Source organism: Parambassis ranga, chromosome 12, assembly GCF_900634625.1.
Source record: "Parambassis ranga chromosome 12, fParRan2.1, whole genome shotgun sequence".
In the NCBI taxonomy this organism is placed as follows: domain Eukaryota; kingdom Metazoa; phylum Chordata; class Actinopteri; family Ambassidae; genus Parambassis; species Parambassis ranga.
The window spans coordinates 3,470,453-3,495,359 of NC_041032.1; the positions used below are offsets into that span (position 1 = coordinate 3,470,453).

The 24,907-nt window shown below is 40.0% G+C and overlaps 1 protein-coding gene across 1 annotated transcript in view; it reads left to right on the top strand.

The window, feature by feature from the left end:
- LOC114444085 (collagen alpha-2(I) chain) overlaps positions 1 to 24,907 on the top strand; it is a 71,557-nt gene that overhangs the window by 39,630 nt on the left and 7,020 nt on the right. Inside the window, exons 7-57 of the mRNA XM_028418490.1 lie at positions 2,073 to 2,735; positions 4,250 to 4,294; positions 4,456 to 4,575; positions 5,606 to 5,644; positions 5,746 to 5,799; positions 5,887 to 5,940; positions 7,579 to 7,686; positions 7,810 to 7,863; positions 8,675 to 8,728; positions 9,142 to 9,186; positions 9,664 to 9,717; positions 10,556 to 10,600; positions 10,674 to 10,727; positions 10,831 to 10,875; positions 10,954 to 11,007; positions 11,088 to 11,132; positions 11,445 to 11,498; positions 11,832 to 11,876; positions 11,974 to 12,027; positions 12,585 to 12,692; positions 12,860 to 12,913; positions 13,841 to 13,894; positions 13,971 to 14,015; positions 14,191 to 14,244; positions 14,725 to 14,769; positions 15,521 to 15,574; positions 16,802 to 16,855; positions 16,975 to 17,028; positions 17,825 to 17,878; positions 18,039 to 18,092; positions 19,381 to 19,425; positions 19,537 to 19,581; positions 19,682 to 19,789; positions 19,918 to 19,971; positions 20,055 to 20,108; positions 20,235 to 20,288; positions 20,398 to 20,505; positions 20,723 to 20,776; positions 20,852 to 20,959; positions 21,094 to 21,147; positions 21,256 to 21,309; positions 21,604 to 21,657; positions 22,094 to 22,147; positions 22,472 to 22,579; positions 22,654 to 22,707; positions 22,825 to 22,878; positions 22,957 to 23,010; positions 23,358 to 23,411; positions 23,609 to 23,662; positions 23,760 to 23,813; positions 23,966 to 24,019. Coding sequence (XP_028274291.1) covers positions 2,073 to 2,735; positions 4,250 to 4,294; positions 4,456 to 4,575; positions 5,606 to 5,644; positions 5,746 to 5,799; positions 5,887 to 5,940; positions 7,579 to 7,686; positions 7,810 to 7,863; positions 8,675 to 8,728; positions 9,142 to 9,186; positions 9,664 to 9,717; positions 10,556 to 10,600; positions 10,674 to 10,727; positions 10,831 to 10,875; positions 10,954 to 11,007; positions 11,088 to 11,132; positions 11,445 to 11,498; positions 11,832 to 11,876; positions 11,974 to 12,027; positions 12,585 to 12,692; positions 12,860 to 12,913; positions 13,841 to 13,894; positions 13,971 to 14,015; positions 14,191 to 14,244; positions 14,725 to 14,769; positions 15,521 to 15,574; positions 16,802 to 16,855; positions 16,975 to 17,028; positions 17,825 to 17,878; positions 18,039 to 18,092; positions 19,381 to 19,425; positions 19,537 to 19,581; positions 19,682 to 19,789; positions 19,918 to 19,971; positions 20,055 to 20,108; positions 20,235 to 20,288; positions 20,398 to 20,505; positions 20,723 to 20,776; positions 20,852 to 20,959; positions 21,094 to 21,147; positions 21,256 to 21,309; positions 21,604 to 21,657; positions 22,094 to 22,147; positions 22,472 to 22,579; positions 22,654 to 22,707; positions 22,825 to 22,878; positions 22,957 to 23,010; positions 23,358 to 23,411; positions 23,609 to 23,662; positions 23,760 to 23,813; positions 23,966 to 24,019 — 3,648 coding nt within the window. The remainder of the gene's footprint in view (positions 1 to 2,072; positions 2,736 to 4,249; positions 4,295 to 4,455; positions 4,576 to 5,605; positions 5,645 to 5,745; positions 5,800 to 5,886; positions 5,941 to 7,578; positions 7,687 to 7,809; positions 7,864 to 8,674; positions 8,729 to 9,141; positions 9,187 to 9,663; positions 9,718 to 10,555; positions 10,601 to 10,673; positions 10,728 to 10,830; positions 10,876 to 10,953; positions 11,008 to 11,087; positions 11,133 to 11,444; positions 11,499 to 11,831; positions 11,877 to 11,973; positions 12,028 to 12,584; positions 12,693 to 12,859; positions 12,914 to 13,840; positions 13,895 to 13,970; positions 14,016 to 14,190; positions 14,245 to 14,724; positions 14,770 to 15,520; positions 15,575 to 16,801; positions 16,856 to 16,974; positions 17,029 to 17,824; positions 17,879 to 18,038; positions 18,093 to 19,380; positions 19,426 to 19,536; positions 19,582 to 19,681; positions 19,790 to 19,917; positions 19,972 to 20,054; positions 20,109 to 20,234; positions 20,289 to 20,397; positions 20,506 to 20,722; positions 20,777 to 20,851; positions 20,960 to 21,093; positions 21,148 to 21,255; positions 21,310 to 21,603; positions 21,658 to 22,093; positions 22,148 to 22,471; positions 22,580 to 22,653; positions 22,708 to 22,824; positions 22,879 to 22,956; positions 23,011 to 23,357; positions 23,412 to 23,608; positions 23,663 to 23,759; positions 23,814 to 23,965; positions 24,020 to 24,907) is intronic.

A 24,907-nucleotide genomic window follows, 5' to 3' on the forward strand; every position in this document is an offset into this window, starting at 1 on the left:
TTAGGCATTCATGGAAGGGTCAAAACTCTATGAACTGTTGCCTTCTGGCTCCTGTCAAAAGTGTAGTTTGTTGTCAGTGTAATGGTGTTCCTGGCACACATCAGAACCCTAAACGGTAATTTGAAATCGCAGAAAGTCACATTGCCGCTAACCAAATGTAACCTTTACTTCACCTCGCCTTTTTATAATGGTATTTAGTGAGCTGGATTTATGGCAGAATATATATGACAGCACATAATGTACAAGGGTCAAGACATACACCCTAGTTTTCTTATTAAAAGCTTGAGCAGTCTGCAAACCTCAAACCTAATAAAGCAAAACATCCATATTACTCAAAGTGCAATTAATCCACATTACCTTGGAGTGCCATAAGCTGTTGTATTTATCATTTAAATAATCCCAAATAGGGAATGTGCATGCAAAAAGAGACTAAACAACAACACAATGTCTTAATATACTCCCAAGAAGTACTACTTTTTGCACACCTATGCCTCACTTTCCTCTCCTCCTGCTCTCCATATGCCTCTCAGCTCCACTTTAGTGCTCTCTATTTCAGCCCACTAGGGTCATCAAACATAATTTATAGCCCTTCAGTCCCTTTCCCTTGAAAGGCTCCCCTCTCGCTGCGCCACCGTTCCCTGAGGCCCAATATTTTGGTGTGTTTTGTTGTGCACATTGCAACAGCAGTGTTTTCACTTGTCACCTCTGGATACCACAGACTCTGCATGTATTTGTTTTTGAAAGAAAGAAGCCAGAAAGAGGCTGAGGAGGCTGAGAGGTAATAATAAGTTCAGATTTTGAAAGCTGACTGGACTGATTTACACACACTGAGAACCAGAATAGACTTTAATTAGTTCTCTAAACTAACAAGCATAAGACAAAATCAGGGATTCTCAGTCCTTCTGATACAACTGATGCTGACTTGTGTGTCTGGTTTGAGTGTATCAAGTGTTGCCTATTGTCTATTTGAACTCTCACCGGTCTTCCATTCTCTGCCAGATCGTCTCGTGATTACATTCTCGTGTACTACTGTCTTTGGACCTAGTTTTGGATTTTTGCCTCTCCCTTGTCTGTGCCTTCGCCTGTGCAGACTGATTCCTAGTTAGGACTTTGGCTTGGACTCTGTACTCAGGTTTGCTCTTTGCTTATTCCCTGCCTGTTCCCCCTGCCTCGCGGATGATTACCGACCCCTAGCCTGGACTACTTCAGCTCTGTAGTGTCTCTGGATTGACTCTCTGTGTACCAACCTGTTTTTGGTTATACATCTGTGAAACGATCTGTGTCTGTGTCTGGAATCCTTCCTTCGGGTAGCCCTGACACTTTCCTCTCCTCCTGGAAGAAGCTTAGATATACAAAGATGGTACAATTGTCAAAGATGCTTAGAATAGACAACAACATACCTGGCAGATCAGCAACGGGTATCTGTCCTTCAACAAGGGACAACATATCAGTAGCGGTCTACAGTGGTCGCACTAAGCTGAGGGTTACCAGAAGTTTTCACTGATTTGGCTGCAACAATGCTCAGTGCAAACATCCACAATGTTAATGAGAGGCACGTTCATGTGTTTTGAAAAGAGATAACAAAAATCAGTAGTGGTGTGAAGTTTGATGGCAGATGAGTCAGTGGTAACGGTAAGATGAGGAACTAATTGACTTGAAGGCAGATGAACTGATACCAGATGTCAGTGAAGAGATGACAGGTTTATGATGGGAAGAAGGTCTGCTGTGGGTTAGGGCCTGTGGTAGGATACAAACTTTGATTTAATGTGCACTCGGATGTTTTTTTTTTATTATTTTATTCATGCTTTACTGATTTGCAGGTTTGGGGTCAATACTTAGTCAATATTTTATTTACCATTGGTTTGTCTGAATGTCGTGCCAATGTTTGGAAATTACAAACTGCAGTAAGTGGATGTTTGTTAGTACTTTTTAATGCTCCTCAGACAGTTTACCACAACAAGAGATCTGCAACCAATACCACTATTACCATTAAAGCACGATACATACCAGAGTGACAAAGTCTGTGACACGGACTGTGAATAAATCTTGATTTTTGTTTTGCTTCTCAACAGAGTGCATTCCTGCGACGAGGGAGTTCTCGAGGGGATGGGACAGTGCCTTCCAGACCTGATCGGAAAGGTTCAGTAGGTCGCAGCGACGTATTTGTGGTGGACGAGGACACTGACTTGTTGGATCCGGTCTTTCAAAATGGCGGAGAAGTGAACCCTCAGTGGAAACCTTCCAGAAATGGACTGAAGGGAAGCCAAAAGGGGAAACCTGAACAAACGTCGAAAAATTTGGAGGAGAATATTACAATCGAGAAGAAGGTGGATTCTAGTGAGAGGTCTTCATCACTGTTCCCCGGAAAACCCTCTGATGATATCATTGACTTAGACATCAGTAGTTCCCCTAAGAAGCCCTCACTAGGTTTTCCCAAAGTCCCTTCAAGTCCCATAACATCCATACAGCCCAACATACTAGACCGTCAGACGGGCATGGTTTCACCTACACCTCATGTCACTACCTCTGCTCCATTTGTGAAGGAGGCAGTTAAACAAGGGGGGTCCATCAACACACAGACCACAGTAGAGGTGCATGTTAAACAACCAGACAAAGACCGCCAAGGAATTGTGACTGTCATATCCAGAGATAGAGACTTGGTCCTAGGCTCAGATGGCAAGAAGTACAGACTTAAGAGAGGACCACCAGGCAGAATGGGCCCCCCAGGGTTGGAAGTAAGTATCTCATCATTCTCTTGTTGCTCAAATACCTTTAATGTATGTACATCCAATATTACATTATGGTAAACAAAATATGTGAACCCTTGCTTGAAGCAGCTAAATGTTTAAAGTAACTTCTAATCAGTCATCCACAACAGCTTGGAGGAATTTAGCCCATTCATTGGTACCAATTAGCTTCAAAAGATGCTGATGGGGTCCTTGGGGTTCTTATATCAACTGCTACCTTCAGGTTCTTCAACAACATTTTAGTTGGAACACTTTTAGAAGTTACTGGAATAATTCAGACGTCATTGTTCCATCAATGATAGCAAGCTATCCTGGTAGCATACACAGTCAAACCATGATACCACCACCACCATGCTTCACAGATGGGATAAGGTTCTTATGCTGAAATTCTGTATTTTAGATTTTCCAAGCATTTTCCCAGCAGAGCTCTGACTTTTCCACATGATCTTTAGTAAAGCATCTTTATCTTTTAGCATCTTAGCATCTTTAGCAGTCTGCTTGCAGGACTTTTTTTATAATCTAATCTAATATTTATCCAGAATCCTAGAAAGGTTTAAAGAGTTTCCAGGCACCACTTTATCTGAGTATAATCATGTTTGAACCTATAGGTTAGTCAGCTGTGAGTAAAAATGTTTTGATTTTTGTCTGGGTTTTTTTTTGGGGGGGGGTATTTACTACCAAGTTTAAAAGCTTCCCAGTGGTTCAGCAGTAAAACTGATGTATCATATCATACTATCTGTTGTTGAATAAGATTTAAAAAAAATGGAGACAAGTCTTGTGAATGAAGAAAGCATGACGACTGTTTTTGCTTTACAGCTTATAAGAGCTGTTCTCCATAAGCTGCCATCTGAATCTGATCAGGGGCGGTTATGCAGCTAGAACATATGCTGATCCACATGTCTTTGATGCAGTGATGTGAGAGACTTGGAGAACTGCATGGTTAAAGAGCTTCAACAGTTTGTCATAGCATTACTCAATGTGACAGTTTTAACCTCTGGGTGCGGACTTATCCGATTGATGCAGAAGAGCCAAGAAGAGTCAAATATTTCTATCCAATTAGAAAGCTTACCTGCTTTAAGAGGTGGGTCATTAGTGGGGTACTGCAGGGCAGACAGAACCAAAAGCAGACAGAACATCTGGTTACGTCTGGAGTCACGCTGCCATAAAATCCACAGGATCTCTCAGCACCATTACTGTGATTGGAGCCGGCTGCAGGGCACAGGACAGTTAGCTCCTCTCTCCTTAGGTGCATCCCAGGTTTTGGTTTTGGTGTCTCATTTTGTTGAACAAGAGGATGCCATAGCTACAGGACATACTCAGAGTGTTAAAAGCATACAAAAATGGAGATTGATAGTAGATTAAAAAGCACTGCACCTGCTTCTCTTCAAACTTCCTGGATAACACTTTTACTTGCCCTTGTCTGACACAACACAACACAATGCCACAGGCTCCTGTATCCTCAGAGTGTTTCCCAGAGAATAATGGAAGTACTGTTTCCACAGGGATGTTCCGGTGAGCCTGGCCGACCTGGGTTTAAAGGTGACAAGGTAACAGAATAAGGTTTACAATGTAATAACCCATGATAATGTGTTAGGTTAGCCAACTTGACTCCCTTAAACCCCTATTTTGTACACTTCTTGTTTTAAAGCTCAAATGTACCCCCTGTCAATTGATTTGTCTTTGCATAATTCTTTTTTCATGGCCACAGGGTAAGACTGGCCCTGAGGGGGGACCAGGAAAAAAGGGGGAGAGAGGACATCCCGGACCACCGGGATTACCGACCCTCTATCTGTGGAAGAACACTGCTGAGGAATGGGCTGCTTTCCAGGTACAGTGTACTACTTTAATTCATTATAATCGTAATCGTAAAAAAAATAAAATAAAGAAATCTATCTACTTTTAAAATGGGATGTAATATACAAAATAAGAGTTGGGCTTTGCAAATAGAATAGTGGCCCATTGTGGTCCCCAGGCCCCAAACTTTGCCGGCTAATCAATTCATTGACAGCATAGGGTCATGTAGTGTCTGTTAGTTAGCATCAGTTAGCATCACCTTCTAATATCTGGGCACGCAGACAAGTTGCAAGGTTTCTGGCTGTATTTAGAGCTAGCTTGCTAACAATGTTACCTTTAAATTGTAAGCTACATGTTATATGTTAGATTTGTTTTTGGTCTATCGTCTTCATGCTTAGCTATAGGCTTGCAAACACAGTGCACTGATGAAACCACTTGCAAGCGACATATGAATCTCTCTCGTAGTGCACATTAAACATAAAGCCATTAAAAGTCTTCAGATAAGATGCTGTTAACATCTTTTTCTTTAGCCCTTCTATAAATTGTCATAAGTTACAAAAAGACACATCAAATGCTCTTCCTGGCTTAGCTATCTTACCTACAAACCCATAAGGTCCTTAGACTATCTGTAAAACCTTTGACCTCACAGTTAAAGTGCGTGCAAGCCAATGCTTTGTCCTCATCTGTTTAATCTCTGCATTGGCAACAGCTGTAAGTTGTATAACGCACACACACACATACACAGACAACATGACAGCATGATGGAGAACTTCAAGTGGGTTATTGAAAAAAGATGACTGGAATAAAAGTCTGTAAGTGGTTTGTGAAGGCCATTTGTCACTGTGTGTGCTTTGAACTTCACATGGACAGGACCTGTGGGTCATTTATATTTACATTCATTCTCAATGAGGGTCAGTGGTGACGCAAAAATAGATTTTTATCTACAGGTATAATGATGAGAGACAGTAAAATGTCACTATGATTGAAGGTTGGATTAATTTCTTCTTCTTTTTTTATTTTTGTACTTGAAACAGCAACTCATCACGTTTGCTTTCTTCTTCCAGCAAACCAATTTCTACCAGTTACTGACTGCTGGTTGGCCTGTAAGTATGCCGGGGCGATTGACAGCCTTTCTTTGCTGGGATTTAGCTGTTTCATTGGATTCTGTGAACCTGAGGCTGCTTTCTTTTTTGTGAGTATGCAGACTAAAGAAGGACCTGAAGGACCACCTGGAGAGATGGGAAACCCTGGCATACAGGTCAGATACGACCTCCAATCACTATTGCTGATATAAATGATAGTATAAGATGTATTCATATGGATTCTGGTGCTCTCCTTTTTTTAGGGTCCTCCTGGCGAACCTGGGCAAAGAGGGCAGCCAGGGATTCCAGGAGAGATGGTGAGATTTCTGATCATCAGTTCAGTGTAAACATGATGGAAAGTATAGTAAAACACCAAGACGTTCCACCTTATCCTGTTTGTATGTGTGAGAGATGAATGAATATTTTACTGTAATCAAATGAGCCATAGTAGCATTTTTAGATGTGCGTCTATACAAAGTCTTACGGTACCGGTGCTCAGGGCAGCCACAAGGCCAAAACACGTCAATTTGTTTTGTCATTGACAAAACAGGTGTAAAACTCATATTTTTTAATCTTAAAAACCTCATACTGTACACCGAGTCACACTGTAATAGTCATTGTATATGATACATATTGCATTATATAAATCTGCCAAAAATACTGACTATTGTCCATAGTGATGATACAGTTTTTGAAACCTGTCAATCAAGGTGGCATCAGAGTTACAGTGGGTACGTTATAGTACCCACTGTACCCACTAAGTATTCAGACCCCCTTAAATCTTTTACTCTTTGTTATATTGCAGCCATTTACTAAAATCATTTAAGTTCATTTTTCCCTCATTAATGTACACACAGCACCCATATTGACAGAAAAACACAGAATTGTTGACATTTTTGCAGATGTATTAAAAAAGAAAAAGAGAAATATCACATGGTCCTAAGTATCAGAGCCTTTGCTGTGACTCTCATATACAAACAGTACAAAGATGGACATACAAAGTACAAGATATACATACAAAGAGTGAAACATTTAAGGGGATCTGAATACTGAATACCACTGTATACTTCTCTTCATTTCTTTTTTTAAATACATTCGTGCACATTTTTTTTCCACACAAACTTTGGAATGTCACAGATGATTTTCTGTGGGTGTTAACACTTCTTCTTTTGGTGGAGCAGTGTGGTTAGTGGAGTGAACACAAAGCTCCCTATGATGTAACCATTCTCAGATGCAGACTACAAAAGCCGTAAAAGTATTTCTATAACTGAATTGAGACGTTCCATATTTTTTTTTTACCAATTTAATTAGTTTAAATTATGTTATTTCATAAGTTTCTCTGTTGCTGAGTTGGAGTGAATTTGAGAAGCTAACCCAAACAAATCCAGTCACATCAAGAAGGTACATTTAACTCTATTATAGTCATCTAGAAAGCCATATTCAAGTTCATAAACATAAATCCAGCAGCGGTGCCATGTATTGTGTGTGGGGTCTCAGATGGGTAATGAGAAACAGTGTGGTTTAGAATAAAAAACGTATGTGGCAATCCAGTCCATGTATCGCCTACATGGACGTTTGTTTATTAGCATCATCCAATGTTTCATTCGTAAATACACAAATGCCCGACTTATATAAATCATCATGCCAGCCTGCACATGTTTAACACAGCATCCATCATCCTAACATATTCCAGCGCCAGCACAGGTGCTTTTGCCATTGACTCTGGATCTGTACATGTTTCCCACCTGTCTGCAGGCAGAGTTATTGCGCAGCACAATCTTTTTGGACAGCGTGTTGTTATTCAGGTGATGTCCTGTCTGTGTGATAAATGGGCCAGTGTCGTCACAGCATAAAAGTTTAATTTATAATCCACCATTAACAGTGTGCTGGAGACTGGACTGAGATCTTACTTTTGCTTGTGTGATTTCACATTCCATTTGTCTGTTTCTTTACAGGGGGATCGAGGTCCCAGGGGTCCACATGGACGAGCCGGGACCCCAGGAAGAGATGGGGAAAATGGAGAAGATGGCCAACCTGGAGCAAATGGTGCTCCTGGGCAGCAGGTGGGCACATACTGTACTTTTTTTTTAATGTTAAACAGCACAGAACTGTCTCTGTTACAGATGATAAATTGAGTGTGATTTCCTCCACTGAAATCCTTCCATCTTGTGTCTCATTGACATCAGGGCTCGTGGGGATACAGAGGGGAGCGAGGCGCCAAAGGGGAAAAGGGTGATGAGGTGAGGAATAGCACAGCTGCTTTTGTAAGGACGAAAAGTCAAGAACACAACGTTGTTTTGTACATTTCCTGTATTTTTTTGTGTGTGTTGTACCCAACAAGGTTTTCACTTCTGTAACATTTTTTAGTCAGTGTGGGCTTGTTTTTCACACAAACCTGTACCTCTATAGAAAAACAGAACATGGCTGTGAAGTAAGAAAACAGGTGCAAAAGAAGAAAAAACTATTTATTTTCATCATTAATTATACTAATAAAATACTGTATGTACACGTTTTTTTACAGGTACCCACAGGAGTTTTAAATCTGGGGAATTAAAACTTTTTTTCTCCAACCTCTTCAAACCACTTATGGTGCATTCAAGGACCATAAAAACATTAGAGAGGTTTTTGTATTTAATAGTTTTTTTTCTTTTTGGATGATGAATGGTATCATTCCTTATGTGTTGGCAGGTTTTAGAGCTCAAAATATCACATTTAGCCTTACATTAGTCATAACAGTCATATTTAATAATAAAAAAGCACATTGAACATTTGTATTTTCCCAACCAAACCAGGGTTTTACTCTTATTCCAGTTGTAGAAATTAAGCAAATTAGCCAAAAGCATAGCTTTGATTATTTCCTCTAATAAAAAATAAAATGTGTGATGGTCATTGCAGGTTCGCTATGATACAGAGTCTCATCACAGATGCTTCAGTGTTAGAATAACAATAGTGATAATAGCAATGCATGCACATCAAAGTCACTGACACTGATGTATACAGAATAAACCAGACATCATTTGTACACACTGTGCACATTGTGTATCTTTTCAGGGTCTCACTGGCCCCAAAGGTCTAAGAGGGGAAACTGGTGAACCTGGAGAGAAGGTACTCATTTCTAATATAACCTGATTATTTTACTTTTGAGCCAGAATATTGTGAGCAGTGACAGATGATGTGAAAAACTCTTGGAAGAAATATGTAAGACCTGTAAACAAGGGCTACGTCTCTATCCTCCCCAATGGGTTTGTCCTGGTCTTGATTTTTTGGTTCCTCATTATGGGGTTTGCTTTAAAGTAACAGTGTGTTAGAAACATCTAGTGGTGATGTTACAGATTGCAATTAACAGGTTTAACTTCTGTAAGGACCATCATCCTGTAGTCCCCATTGCGAGACAAATAAAGGTTTTTCTGAATGTTAATCCTTCATATTGTTTTTTAACAGGCCATGCTGCCTAGATCTATCATTATATTTGCATAAATATGTTGTCACAATAATATACTGTGGTCTTTTTTATATAGGGTGCAGCTGGTTTACCTGGTCCACTGGGACTTGTCGGACCACCAGTAAGTGTTTCTACCATTATTAGCGTATGAGCAATGTGGTTTAAAAGCTGGAAACATTTTTTCCTTTATATATTTCATGGAGTTATGTTAAGTACAATGAGCTGGACAGAAGGCCAGTGTGGTAAAGGATCAATTAAAAGCACAAGAATGACAGAACCAGCTGTCCATGTGTGACACGTTTGTTTTTTGTTTTTTTAGTGTGGCGTCCAACTGCCGTAGTATAAAAAGAACAAAACAAACTATTAGTTTATGTGAAAGAAAGAAAGACGTGCGCTCCTGAATCCCTTTTAATCCCTAATCCCTTTGAGCTTTGAGTTCCAAACAGCAACTCCTGTTTTCCTCATTGGGCTATTTTCGGTCTAGTCACAGCATTAGTACATACGCTCTGACCTCCAGGCAATAAGCTCAGTCCTCTCTTTGAATACACTGTTTAAACGATACATACATTTATTACGACATCTTTAATCTTCTCTGCAGGGGCCTCAGGGGATTCGAGGTGGCTCAGGGCCAGAGGGGCCTCCTGGACCTGATGTGAGTGATGCAGTTGCACGACAAGTTTATCAAAGTTTATCAAAGAGTTTCCAGTTCCAAGAACTATGTGGAACTGGGAATCTTGTAAGGGTGGAAGGACTCATGATAGCAAGTCAATGTGGCCCACTTCTGGCATTGATACAGCACTTTTAGCCTTCATCTGGCCCTGTGATGAAATGGATGGGAGCCTCTAGTGGCCCACATGTAAAATAGCAAGCATTTGGTTTAAAATTCCCAAATTTAATGTGGGCCTCTTTTGGCTAAGATGTGGCACGGTTAGCCCTGGTAATATGCCTGTGACTCTATAGTGGTCCTGATTTGGGCCAGTTGCGGCTTATTTGGTTCATTTTGGTGGAGATGTGGCTACGGTCTGACCTTGCTTGTGGCTCAGATGTAGCAAACGGATGCAGACCACTTGAGTGTCATCAATGGGCCTGATAAGAGGCTGAAGTGAGACAGAAAAACACCAATTTTGCTATCCAAGTCTAAATCGCTAGGAAAATCTAAGGCCATTGACAGCAAAACTGGGCTTTGATTGTCATTTTCTTTTACGAATGATCTAAAACATGTCTCTTCTTGTGAAGATTATTATGGATGTTATTGACTGGCCTGCAAAAAGACCTGACTTACTCTAAATCTGTGTAAAAGTCTGTGTAGTGTACTAAAGATCAAGGTCCATGTCAGGGAACCATCAAATCTGGAGCAGGTCGACAGGTTGACCAAAGATGAATGGTCTACGATTCCTCAAGAGACGAGCCTTAAACTTGTTAAAAATAACAAGTGAACAAGTTTATTTTAAACTTAAAAACAACCATTACTGTTTTGTTCTTGTCACTAGGGGGAGAGTGGACTTGATGGCCCTTCTGGTTTGCCAGGGCCACCGGTAAGCAGACAGGCATTTTAGATCACAAGTTATTTGTCTATTTGTGCCGAGTACAAATCTGTGTGTGTCACAGGGTGCACCCGGTGCTACAGGACGAGTTGGCGCTCAAGGAGTTAATGGCTCAAGGGTATAGAATTTTAATTACTTCTTAATCCTAACCTGATTAATGTGTTATTATATTCCATTTATAGTGACAAACCTAGCTTACATGTAAATGGTTCCTTCTCCAGGGTGACATGGGCCCTGCTGGCAGCGTTGGCCCCCAAGGCCCACAGGTATGTGTGCTTATGGAGTGATTTGTTTACTGTCTCTGCTTGACATAAAATGCGTCACCGTCCTTCTTCTTTGACTAGGGGCCTCCAGGTTTAGAGGGACAGATGGGACCTCCAGGACTCAGAGGCCCTCAGGTGAGTACAGATCAAGGTGCTGTCTATAGAAGCTTTGATGTGAGTGAACAGCTATACATTAAAAATAATCATCTTAACAGGGGCATCAAGGGCTGATGGGGGCTCCTGGACCTAAAGGAGATCCTGTAAGTTTGCTGTCATCAATATTATTTTATGTATTTCATATTTTCAAATAGAAAATTGGGTCAGAATAAAGAATTTGTGAAAACTGTTGAAAGGGCAGTGTTTTAAAGGGGCACTCCACCGCTTTACTGATCTGATTTAATCAGCTAGAGGGCTTTTTAAAACACATTTAATAAAAGCATTTTACTCATATTCTATTCCATATTAAGCTGCTAATGTAAAAGAATTAATTATAAAGCTTGATGTGCATGATAAGAAGCCTAAAAAAGACACATCGTCTTCATTCTGTGTTATCTCTTTTCCTTTTATATCAGGGGCCAGTGGGGCCCATGGGTAAACGGGGGGATCCTGGCTTTGAGGGGCCTATGGTAAGTTCCACTTACGCCTCGCTTGGGTATTACATCATTGCACTTGCAGATAAAGTTAGAGTGTTATAAAGAAGTAAACGTGTGCCAGCTGTGTAGAGAGACAGTGCTCTGTAAGTGGTCTTATAAAATATAATAAATAAATGTAATTTCACAATGTTCTTTAAAAGCACTTTAAAAGAAAAATATATTAATATAATAAAATATTTCAAAAGCCTCACAGTGCCATCTACTGGTGTCAGGGTGTCACTGAATTGTGATAGGTTGCTGTGTTGCACTGAAGACTAATGTTTACATTACTTGCATTATTTGATGATTATTGTATCATTCTTGCAGGGTCCACCAGGCAAACGGGGTCATGTGGGTTTTCCTGGAGTTACGGTATGCAAAATAATAATCATCATCATCATCATGATAATCATAATCATAATAACAAAGATTAGCTGAATGTTCCTCTGTTTTTTTTTTATCCTGACAGGGTAACAGAGGACCAGATGGGGACAAGGGGGATCCAGGTTTTAAAGGCGACAAAGTAAGAACCTGAAACAACACTGACAAAAACTGCAAACATGCATTTGCTTCTTTTAACAAGACAGCTGTCTATCATTTGACTAAAGTAGTGATTCAAAATACAATTTCGTCCTATTGTCTAGATAGGCGACATCAGGGGATCTTTTTTTCTGCAATAGTTATAAATATTTTGAATAAAAAAAATATGTACATGAAGTTCCTATCTTTACTATGTAGCTACATAAAGAATTTTTATGATACGTAAGTAATAATGTATAATTAGTTAACATAGCCATTAACGTTTAGCTAAGGTGCTTCCAATTTTTTTAAAAAAGTTGTTTTATTTTAATTAAATAAAAAAAAGTAATCTTGTCTGACTCACAAAGGTCTTTCTTATAGAATAAAAGAACACTAAAAAAACATTAAAAAAAATAAAAATGACATTTTGTGTGACTCACACAGGCTTCTCTTAAGGAATAAAAGAACAGTGAAAATAATTTGAAACATCATGTGTGACTCACAAAGGCCCTTTTTTATGGCGTAAAAAGTAATAAGTAAGTTGCTGTGTTTTTCTTTTAGGGTATTCAGGGGGCAGCTGGCATTAGGGGTCCTCAGGGAGAGAGGGGCCCAACTGGCTTCCCAGGTTTCCCAGGAGCAAAAGGCCAACCTGGCTCTATAGGCACTGAGGTACAGTGTTTGGTGTTACAGTTAAACAATCTTTTCCTTTTCTTAATCTGTGATTTACAATTTAGAACTGATGCTGAGATTATCAAACATATTTATTAAAACACTAATACTACAATCACCAGATGTAACAAAAAGCATCCTAATATTGTGTTACATTCTTGATTCAGGGCACAAATGGAGAAAGTGGCCCTCAGGGAAAACAGGGCAGCAACGGGTTAAAGGTCAGTGATGATTTGTGCGACTGAACGCAGGGAAATGTCAGATGACTTCATATGTTGATGCAGATTTAACTATGAAACGTTAGACCAGCATGCAGCTACAGTATATGTTTTTATTCTTACATACACTACACAGAAATGCAATAATTTTTTTCCCTTTAGCATTGACATCAAAGTCAGTAGAGTTTACAATAAAGTTAATAGAGACTTCATACTAAATAACAGTAAAATAAAAACACTATAAAGCTACCACAATCTATAGACCAACATCAAAGACCACGTTTCCCACAATGCAGTCTGTCATTATTCAGGTGCTGCATGCTTCAAAGCTTGTGTGTCATTCAATGATACATTCCCTAATCATCTGCTGTCATTAAGTCTCATCTTTGTCGCCTAGCAACACTGACAACTGAGCACATTTAACAGTGTACTCCTGCTCCAGTTTGAAATTTACTGGAAAAAAACATTAAGATTAAAATTTACTTTATTAATCCCCATAGGGAAATTAAGTCCTGCAATGCATTTTGGGATTTTCATTGGGATGGGATGGGTCACAAAGGATCCACTTGATGATGGAATGCATTTAAAAGCAGCCTTTGAAGGATGCGGCTGCAGAATTGGAACGTAGCCCACATCACCTTTTCACCTTTAAAAAAATGAACTAATAAAAGAGCCTCAGAAATCCATTACACAGCAGTTTTCGTTGGCTGAGCTGTACTTGTACTGACGTAGATGTCCTAAAGTGATGGAGTACCCCTTTATGACATCAGCTGATGTCACCAATTTCTTTGAATCATGAGTACAATCATAGTAAAAATTGAAAAATTAAATTAAAAAATGAAAATATATAATTTAATAATATACATGAACACACACGTTAGGAGTGTTTAGATGGATATTACTGTTACTAACATTTTAACCTTCTTGAAGGGGAATAGAGGACCAGACGGACGCATCGGAAAACCAGGACCCAGAGGGAGCAAGGTACTCTTTATTACAGCCTTTCTGTTAGGAAGCATTATAAGACAGTGATGCGACTTAACTTTTTGTCTCTCTCCAGGGTTGGATTGGAAAAAAAGGCCACCCTGGCCAACCAGGCCCATCGGTAAAGTCTGCACTGATGCATCTGCTGCACTGATATTCTCATGCAGATGTGATACGATGCAATATCATGGAGCTTACCTCCATGTTTTTATTCTGCATCTTTTTGACAGTACAGTACAAAAACAGTTATACAGGATAAACAGTGTGTGTGTGTGTGTGTGTGTTTTTTTTTCTAGGGTTTGCCCGGGCCACCTGGACCAGAGGGAGCAGAAGGAAAGCCTGGTACACAGGTTCCCATTCTCTATCATATTTCAATCCCATCATCTGAACATGCTGTGTGTGTATGTGTGTGTGTGCCATTCATATAACTATGCCTCAAAATGTGTAGCACCAGCATCATTTTTTTGTGTCATTTCTCGCTTGATATCAGTTTGTCATACACTTCTTTAAAGTTTTATGTGCTCATTTTAAAGAAATGCCATTTAAACTGTCAAAAATGACTCAAGGGTTGAGTGTTGTATTTATTGGTTCAGCCAGTAGGAGGCAGTGTTTGTACAGCTGTCAAGAAATCAGTGCAGAGTTCATGCATCACTGATTCATCACTGCATTTTAGCCTATATTAAAGACATATTTTAGCGACTGTGATTGTTCTATTATTTTTTAAAAAGGGCTACATGTCGTTTAAATCAGTATTATAACTTCTATATGTGTGAGACTCATTTCTTTCTAGGAAAAAAAATTGCATTATTGTTGTTTTCTCTGTGATTCAGGGCCCCTCGGGAGCAGCTGGCAGCGCTGGCACTGAAGGGCCGACGGTAAGACTGTTAGCCGCAGAACGACCTCAGCAGTTGGTGACATCACACCCTCAGCCAGTTTTTTTTTTTTTTTTTTGGCTGTTTGCCACAACCTGCAAACTTCAGCAGAATAAAAACACATTATTACAGTTTTACAAGACAGCCCGGGACAAAATTATGGAGGGTTTTATAGATTTGTGAGCAGCCAATAAAAGCAGGAAACAAACAGCCAGAGCAGAGCCTGCTACCAACTAGTTAAACATATCAGGTGTGTTTGTACAAGGCCTGGTGCACGTGTGTATGAATTATAAACACACTTGCGTATAAAGATGAACTGCTGAACATGTTGCAAAGCCATTAATCTTAACACAATAAGCAAACTCTTATGTATTTGGATTTAGCCAATCAGATTGAGGGTCATGTGACTCAAACTTTTCCTCCAAAGTTAAATAGTATTTTACATCTCCTCACTAGCACATTTCATAACAGCAGTTTTACAGTCACATCATTAGCTAACAGCTAAAGAGTCTTAAATAAAACTCTTAATTGCCCATCCTTTATCGATAATGACATTTGAGTAGCCTCATAAGTTCCATCTAATGAGCTGGCCAATAAACAATTAAATGCAACATTAAACATCTATTAGTGAAATACTGAATCAACGCATTCAAACCAATAATTTAACTGCTCACTGCGTATTAATTGCTATAAATAAATTGCAGTTAGGCTAGGCGGTTTTTCTTCATCTTTCACTGTTTCTGCTGTATTCTAGGGCTTTCAAGGAGTTGCTGGGGAGAGAGGAGCAGATGGACCGCCTGGTTCTCCGGTATGTGTGCTGTCATTCCATCCATGGAGGAGAGTTGTGTATGCAGTCGAATGTGAATAGTCAAAAAATGGACCTTTGCAGTCCGGTCCTAGCTACTATTCCTTGACGTTAATGGAAATGATGTCAAAGAAATGTGAGAAAAAGACTTCTTAAGGAATTAGTTAAGGACATCACCAATGCTGAGAGAATGTGATTGCATTTTCACTGAGCTATCAGGTCTATCAGGCTGAAATGTTGTTAGTGTTCTCAGTATGTTGATTACAGCAGCATGACAAACAACTTTATTTTGACCAAATTTGTCATAGATTATTTGTGAGATATAGCAGTAATGATATAATCTGGCTTTTAAATAAAATATGCTCTGCTTACTTTATTACCTGCAGAATCACACACTGCAGCAGGATCCTTTGGCTCTGTGCGCAGCTCCAAAGAGAGAGACTGAGACAAAATAGCACTGTTAGAAACAGGCTCCTTAGGCTTCTAAGGATCTTTGGTGTAGATAGAGGGTCAGAGTCACAGTTTATAGACTCCTGTCTGATCAATGCACAGCACATCGCAGTTGTGTACACACACATTTTTCTGTCATGTCTCTAACAGGTGGCTGAAAATAAGTCAGTCAGTAATGATGTCAGTAATCTGTGTATTTTCTGGTTGGCTGTGTTAGAGTGGTTTTCCACCAACTGGAAGGTCGGTGGTTCAATCCCCTGCCCTGGCTGCAGGCCAATGTGTCCTTGGGCAAGACACTTAACCCTAAGTTGCTCACAGGGGTTGCACCACTGGTGTGTGAATGTGTGCGCTTGAGCACATTCACCAGAGCACTATAGACCATTTACCATCTATTACCATGAACTGCTGCAAATAATTCTGGGACAGTATTACTTTGGAAAGTGAGTGAAGGCAGCCAAGCTTTCACCCAAGTTCAATGCCTAAGTTTTGTTGGATATGATCACATTCACTAAAAAAAAAATATGGAAAAAATTGTAATTGCTTTTACTGGACAAATACTTTTACACTACACTTCTACACTACATTACAATGTGTAGATCAGAGACAAAGAGATAATTTCATAAAAACAAACATTCAGATTTTTAGATTTTTAGATTTTACCCTGTAAAGTGTAAGTGTTTGTAAGTAGACAAGTCTGTGTATTCTTGCCAATCTGATTGCTTTAATAGATGAACATGTTATTGATTAGCCCTTTACTGAGAGTGTGTTTATATCTAACAGGGGCCACCAGGGAAGATGGGACCTCCAGGCTCACCAGGACCCCTGGGTGAAGGGGTAAGATGACAAATTGTAACTGTGACCTCTGTTTACATCTGCACACAGAGAAATGTATTACATGTGTGTTTGTCATTGTGTGTTGTGTACATATATGTGTGCTGTGTATTTTTTTTCAGGGTTTTACAGGGAAGCCAGGCATGGAGGGACCGCAGGGCCCAGTAGGCATGTATGTAAGTGATTCTTCTGGCGGGTAGATATGTATACACCTGCATGGCTTTACAACATTACACACATGCATCCATATACATCAACATTTTTCAATATTAACGGGCAGTAAAACATCGAAATCAACTGATACTGTAAATTATTTTAATTCAGTGGCTTGAACCAAGAGGCAGTTAGCTTAGCTTAGCATGAGATAACATAAAATAATGTTTTATTAATAGCTAATAATATGATGGTGGCACACAGTATCATATAAATCAAATAAATCAATAAATACCTGAAATTCACTGAGGCTAAGCCAGCCTGGCTCTCAAAACCCCCACCGAAAATAAATACTACAAGCCAGAGAGTCCTGTGCTGCAGATGCGTTAATTGAAAAAAAAGAATTTAATCGGATTAATCATTATGGTTGATTAATTAATGTGTTAACTATGACAGCCCTAAAAAAAAGGAAAAAAGCTGATAGATTAAAGGACCAGTGTGCTGTGGTAAAATCTATGAGTAGAAAATGTGTGTAGCATTGTATCTGCTAATAATTTCTATTAAATTAAAATTATGTCATCAGGAGGCCCAACATGTTGCACTTCCTGGGGTTGTTGTCACTTGGTTGCAGTTTTCAGTTTCACTACTAGATTTCACTGAATCCTACACATTTAGTCCTTTAACGTCCGGCACTAATTTAACCCCCTAAATAAATCATATAATTTGATAAAGTTCATTCATACATTGGCTCAAATTCTATATTTTTAATAAAGAAATGCAGAAATAAGAGTTAAACTTTATTGTTTCCTCTACCACCAGGGTATCCAGGGGGCTGTGGGCATGCGTGGGCTTCCAGGGTTAATTGGAGAAAGGGTAAGGTCATCCTTTTCTCATCTGTCTCACCTAAACCTTTTAGTAAGGGTGGATGAGCTTCTTTTATCCACCCTAACACCACAAGGGTTGATTCAAGCATGTTGTGTTATGTGTTTGGTAGAAAGCTGTGAGCTGTTTTGTTCTTTTTCTTCCACACCAGGGTGAAACGGGTTTACGAGGTTTACCTGGGACTTTTGGAAAGCCAGGACCTGCAGTAAGTGTCTGTAGTTATTTTTGTTTGATTGTTTGTTTGTTTTTTTCTAACCTACAGCCACTGGGAGCTATATGAGAGCAGGCCTGAGTATTTTACAAGAGATTTGATTAAGAGAGCAGCAATGATGGGGTCACACCAAGGAGGCTTTGGCAAATAAAAAGAGCAGCCTGTGTGCAAACGCTGCCACTTTATGGGAGCAAGCAGTGATTGATTTTTGTGTGGTGGAAAATCTGATTGTGGGCAGTTATATTTAGCTAATAAAGGATACATAATTTGCTCTGATCGCTGTAACCTGGATCTAGTGCTGGTGTGTGGTGGTGAAACAGTTCTGTTTACCGCTTAGAGCTACATTCGCTAATAATTCCCCTGTGAGAGAGCACTTGGCTTACCTCCCATTCACTTGTAACAAGGAAAACTGGAAGTCAAGCTGCCTTCCATACACAAATGCAATATACTAAAGGTGCTTAGAGGTTACTGTGGGTTCGTTTATAACCTTGCAGCCTATTACATGACTTGTTTTTGGAGTGATCCTTGTTGGAAGAGCACTCCTATGGAGTGTAACAAGCAAACAAGTCAACTCAAAGGTATAATCATAATCATTTTGAGTCAAATTGCCCTCACCCTTAAAATTGGACCTTGTCTTTTGGTTGGTTAGACCTTAGAATAAGAAACCCCTTCTTGCATGGGAAAAAAAAGTTTTAGTTTCTCTTCAATTTACAGTCCTTCCATGCAATGTCATTGGGAAAATGTTCCTCTCACTCACATGGCTGCTCACTGCTGTGGTGAAATCCATCAATCTGTCATAGAGTAAAAGTCATATAGTACACTGCAGAGGAGCTGGCCTAAAACACTTGGGACTTAAGTTTAGTCTGAGCTCCGGTTAAAAGATTAGGACAGAAATCAGCTTAATTCTGACCCCACTGCTGTAGCACATGTGAAGTTTAACGTATATAAGGAGTGTTTAGCCTGTATTTTTGAATGCATGATTTGAATATATTTTTGAAAGTGAAAAGTGAAAAGCAGATGCATGTGTGATTAAAATCTATTAATTTCCCTGTGTTTTTTAGTGTTTACATTTCTAAATAAATCAATATTTAAAATGCATCATTTCATTGTTTTTACATTACTTATTTAAAATACTGCACGTTGAAAGATTTAGATGTGAAAATAAGTAAACAAATTCTACCCTTTTTTAAGCGTAAGTACCAATCTCAGATGAAAGCATGTCTTGTGGGAGTGATTAGCATGTTCTGACATGCCGTTTTATTTTATTTGTATTTTTTTTTAGGGTTTACCTGGTCCTCCTGGAGAGAAAGGGCCCCGGGGACCTCAGGTGAGGGAAGAGTTTGAACCCATAATTAGAGAGAGAGAGAGAGAGAGAGAGAGAGAGAGACAAACAAAAAAACTAAATTTCAAACAAAAATTTCATTTTTATTTTTCTCAGGGACGGCCTGGAGATGAAGGACCCAAAGGGATACAGGGCCCACCAGTAAGTTATTTAGTTTTCATGTGGTGTCCTCAGGAGTTTCACTAAGGCTTTTTGCATGTTGAACATTACAGACTCTAACAGCTTCCATCGTGATCCTTAGGGGCCTCCGGGTCTCCCAGGTCCTAATGGAGCAACTGGAAAAGCTGGACCTAGGGGAAGTATAGGGCCCTTAGGACCTCAGGGGCCACAGGGACCAGCAGGAATCCCAGTGAGTGGGTACCTAGCATCGGCTTATGTCACTGCTTGTATTCTTTATTTTCATTTCAGAACTTGTGATTGTTGATCCATCATGACATACAAATGCTGACAAAATTGTTTTCTTGGATGTTTCCTCAGGGGCCACAGGGTACAGATGGACTGTTAGGAGCAGCTGGGGAAAAGGGACACAAGGTACATCATGAATCTGATTTTCACTTTACTTTTATTCTGTTGTGGTTGGATGTTTATCCAATCCCTGACCTCCTGACCTGCAGGGTTTACCTGGACCACATGGTGATGTTGGCCCAACAGGACAAGACGGACAGCAGGTTGGTACATTTTTTGTTTTATTTTCCTAATATTATAAGTAAACAACAAAACTGTTATTGCTGTATGTAGCCAGAGAAGCTCTATCAACACATAGTGACACACATTTTGTCTCATCATTTCATCAGGGTCCCCCTGGCCTAACAGGACTTGAGGGCCCACCTGGACAGAAAGGAGACCAAGTCAGTAAAAAGATCACCCATAAGTCTTTGCATTACTGTTTGTTGAAGCAACTTAATCCTTTCAGTTAATCTCTGTCGATGAGTCTTTTTATGCTGTTCTGTTCAATAGGGGGACCTCGGGCCCTGTGGGAAACCTGGCCCTCAGGGGCCTCCGGGAGAGAGAGGGCTTGAAGGTGTTAAAGGCCTACAGGGCCCCCCTGGACTGATGGGTAAAGAGGTAGGTACATGAGCATTACCACACATGTTCAGCTCCTACACTGCATTCACTTTATACTCAACAGATGTGCATATTTGTGGTAGGATTCAATTATTCTCAGCTGAAAATGCTCTGTGAGAGATTTGGAGAAGCATTACAGCATCATCACTTAGAGTTCTTTGAAAGTTTTCATATGAAGATTATAAACAGAATTGTCTCTACTTTCTGCCTTTTGCAGGGAGATGTTGGACATCCTGGAGAAGCTGGAGATCCTGGACCCAAAGGGGAGAAGGTCAACTTTGTGTGGAACTTTGTGTGTTCAAGGATGGATTCCGGTTTCTGAACAGACTGTGCTCACTCTTGACAGGGTGAAGTAGGACTTCCTGGTTTGTCTGGTCAAGAAGGACCCTGGGGAGCCATTGGAGAAATTGGTAACAGGGGCCCAAAGGGAGAAAAGGGCCACATTGGTCTGATGGTGAGCACAGTTGGTCACAGTTTAAAGCTATAACTGTCTGGAACCCATTGATCAAATGAAGAGAAAAGAAAATTAAAGAATGTATTAGATGAATTCATTATTTGGAAAATGTACCTATTCATCATTTCCAACAGGGTGACCATGGGCTGATGGGTGATGTGGGCCCTGCAGGTCTGCCAGGTTTACAGGTGAGTTTATTACCTGGATGTATTGGTGATATTGACTGCTCTTTGAACGAACCTTTATTGAACACTGAACAACTATGATGGACATTTATTTAATTTTGTGTAATTCAGGGAATCGCAGGTTCGAGGGGTCTTCCAGGGCCAGATGGACCTCTGGGAGAGAAGGTAATAAATGATATATTAATACAATAACATGTCAAAATGATCACTTTATTTAATGCTGTTGCTGTTACAGTGTACAAGCTGTGGTAGGTAAACAAAACCTTATTAAATAAATTTCGGATTCAGAGACACAACCAGGACACATGGATTACACAGCAGACTACAGTAAAATAAAGGTCAAGTACACCACCAGACACCATGTTTCTTATATACAGAACATCCTCTGCAGGGCTCTGCTTCAATAGAATCAGTCAATTTGGAGGATTGATATTAAAAGGTTTTCTTCCATCTGTCTAGGGGGAGTCTGGGCCCCCAGGGATTACCGGACCACCAGGTTTAGAAGGTTTTCAGGTAAATATGTTATTGTTACAGTGAAGTACAAAACTTATTTGAACCCCTGCTGATTTTGTTTGCGTTTGCGCAAACAAATGTCTATAATTTAAGTGGTATGTTTATTTGAACAGTGAGAGACAGAAAAAAAGAAAAAAAGTCCAGAAAAAATGCATATAAAAACGTTATTAATTAACATTTTCATAAATGAAATAAGTATTTCATCCCCTATCAATTAGCAAGATGTTTGGCTCCCAGGTGTATGTTATACAGGTAAGGAGCTGACTTTTCTGTTATTGTTCTGCCTCTCACTGTTCAAATAAACCTAGCATAGAAATTATAGACTGATCATTTCTTTGTTAGTGGACAAACGTACAAAATCAACAGGGGTTCAAATCATTTCTTCCCTACTGTGAGTAAAGACGTCACATTTGTTCTCCCTTTTCTTTGTTTACAGGGAATAAGAGGACTGCGTGGTGTCAGAGGAGACATTGGAGGGCAAGGACCACCTGTGAGTAACTAAACCTTGGATACCGCATCATCCCACATCAACCACACAAGGCATCAAATAAATTATGTTTAATATTTTATCCTTAGCTTCTATATAAGTACATTGCATTTTTTTTTTATTGACGGTATTAATAATGACACCGTCCTTACCTGTGTGCCCTGCCGGTATACCTTAATACCTTAATACCGCCCAACCCTATACTGTATATTACATTAATCTTCCAGAATCAGATTGCATTGCTTGATGAAAGAAGATTTGTTTGTGATAATGAGCCTGATTTTATGTAAAGGAAATTCATATAATAAATTGACATCTGGATGCCAGGGTCCTGTAGGACAGCTTGGACCTCAGGGAGACCATGGGGCTAAAGGGGAACCAGGGGCACTAGGAGATAAGGGAGATCCTGGAGCTCCAGGCCCACCAGGAGAACAGGTTAGTGTGATGGTTCTGTGTATACAGTTTGACATTTATACTGTAAGTCTGCATTCTGTTTTTTGAATGTACAGGGGGAGGATGGCCCTCCAGGAATCCAAGGTCCTCCAGCTTTGCCAGGGCTTGAGGTGAGAAGTAATCCAACGCTGATTAGAATCAACTTTGTCTTTGCTATTATCAATGCAAAGCATTGCTGTTTTTCTCCTTTAATGGGTCTATGTTACTCTTTCTTTTTTGCTTTTTAGGGACCTCCTGGAGAGATGGGACCCCAGGGTCTTCCAGGTCCCATAGGAACACCTGTAAGTGTTGAAAACATGTCCTAATTAATAGGAAAAGTCACAGTGTTTATGTGTGTTCATTGTCTTTTTTTATTGCAGGGAGCACAAGGAAGACCAGGACCCGAAGGGAAACAGGGCATGAAGGGAGAGAAGGTAAGGTCCTCAGATCTTGTTGTACCATTTTATGTGATATTAACAGTGAACATAGTAAAATACACTGTAAATTACCTTCTAATTACCATGATGATTCACATTGGAAACATTCTCTACCACTAGTTTATAGATAACTGGTAATAAATTATCTATTTTGGGAGGAACAGTATAGTTTAAATTACATCCAAGTATTAACCAGAATACAGCTGCGTCTGCCCATCTCTTTTCCTGGTACACTGATTAAATGTATTTTCATTTGCAGCATGAAAATGGTCATTCAAACTTTGAATTTCTGTGATTCTTCTTATGAATTTCTGTGATTTTTCTCTGATTATTATGTGTAACAGGGAGACGATGGTGACATTGGACCACTGGGGAAGACAGGACATATCGGAAGGAGGGTAAGAACACGCTGCTACAGTGTTGCAGGTGAAAGACATTATATTTTTATATAGGTGGACCCTTGAATCAAGTACAAGACATTCCAAAAGTAACTGCATGAGCAGCTTCATACATAAAACACTGTTGGTTTCCTATATGGTTTTTCCCTCTTGCTTTTTTTTTGCCACATTGAAAAACATGAGCATCTCCTCCTCAGGGGAAACGAGGGAAGGTTGGAGCCAGAGGGACCAGGGGAGACAGAGGACCAAAGGTGGGATACATGGAAACACCACACTGTGGGCTGTGTGTGTACACTTGGTGTAATTGTGATGTATGAGAGGACAGTGGATTGTGTTTTTGTCGTTCAGGGTGAAAAGGGAGACGTGGGACCAGCAGGCCTCCCTGGGTGGTCAGGCCTCATTGTAAGTCAATTTATCATTTCACCAAACATCCTAATTGCTGATTATATACACCTATTACATTTTGCAATTGCTTCTTTAAGAGTCAATCCTGGTCACTGATTAAATATAATGACTCAATGTATTTTGTGTGTGTGTGTTTTGTCTTTGCCAAGGGAATCCCAGGTTTACGCGGAGAGCCAGGGGATCAAGGTGAAAAGGGGAAAGAGGTAAACATAAACCATAATTAATTTGATATTTTAATTAAAAAACTTCCCTCCATTTTTTTTTCTACTTACGGAGTCGGACAGCACCCTAATAAGGAAAATCCAGACCTCCCTCTCATTCATTACATAGTTGAGTTGAGAACAAAATAACGTAAAAATGATCAATGTAAATCAAAATTATTAACCCATGGAGGTCTGGATTTGGAGCCATACTCAAAATAAAAGTGGAAAATCACATTACAGGCTGATCCAACTTGAGTGGAAATTCCTCAAGACAAGTCAAAATGAGGCTCAGTAGTGTGTGTGGCCTCACCGTGCCTGTAGGACTTCCTACAACGCCTGGGCATGCTCCTGATGAGTCGGTGGATGTTGTCCCAAGGGATCTCCTCCCAGACCTGGATTAAAGCATCAGTCAACTCCTGAACAGTCTGTGGTGCAAAGTGGCCTTCATCATGCAGGAACTGCTGACACACTTCAGCCACATGAGGCCTAGCATTGTCATGCACGCTCATCCTGGTACCTAATGGCAGTCATGGTACCTCTGGCTAGCACATGGAGGGGTGTGCCTACAAAGAAATGTGGCAAACCTTCTTGCCACAGCTCACATTGATGTGCCATCCTGGATGAGCTGCACTAGCTGAGCAACTTGTGTGGGTTGTGACTGACAAAATGCAAAAGTGAGTAAAACATCAGACAGAAAGGATGAGAGCAGAGAAATGGTCTGTGGTCAGCACCTGCAGAACCTCTCCTTTATAGGGCTGTCTTGATAACTGCCTCTCATTTCCACCTGTTGTCTGTTCCATTTGCACAACAGCAGCTGATTCACAATCAGTGTTGATCCTAACTGGACAGGCTGATTTCACAGAAGTGGGACTGACTTGGAGCTACATT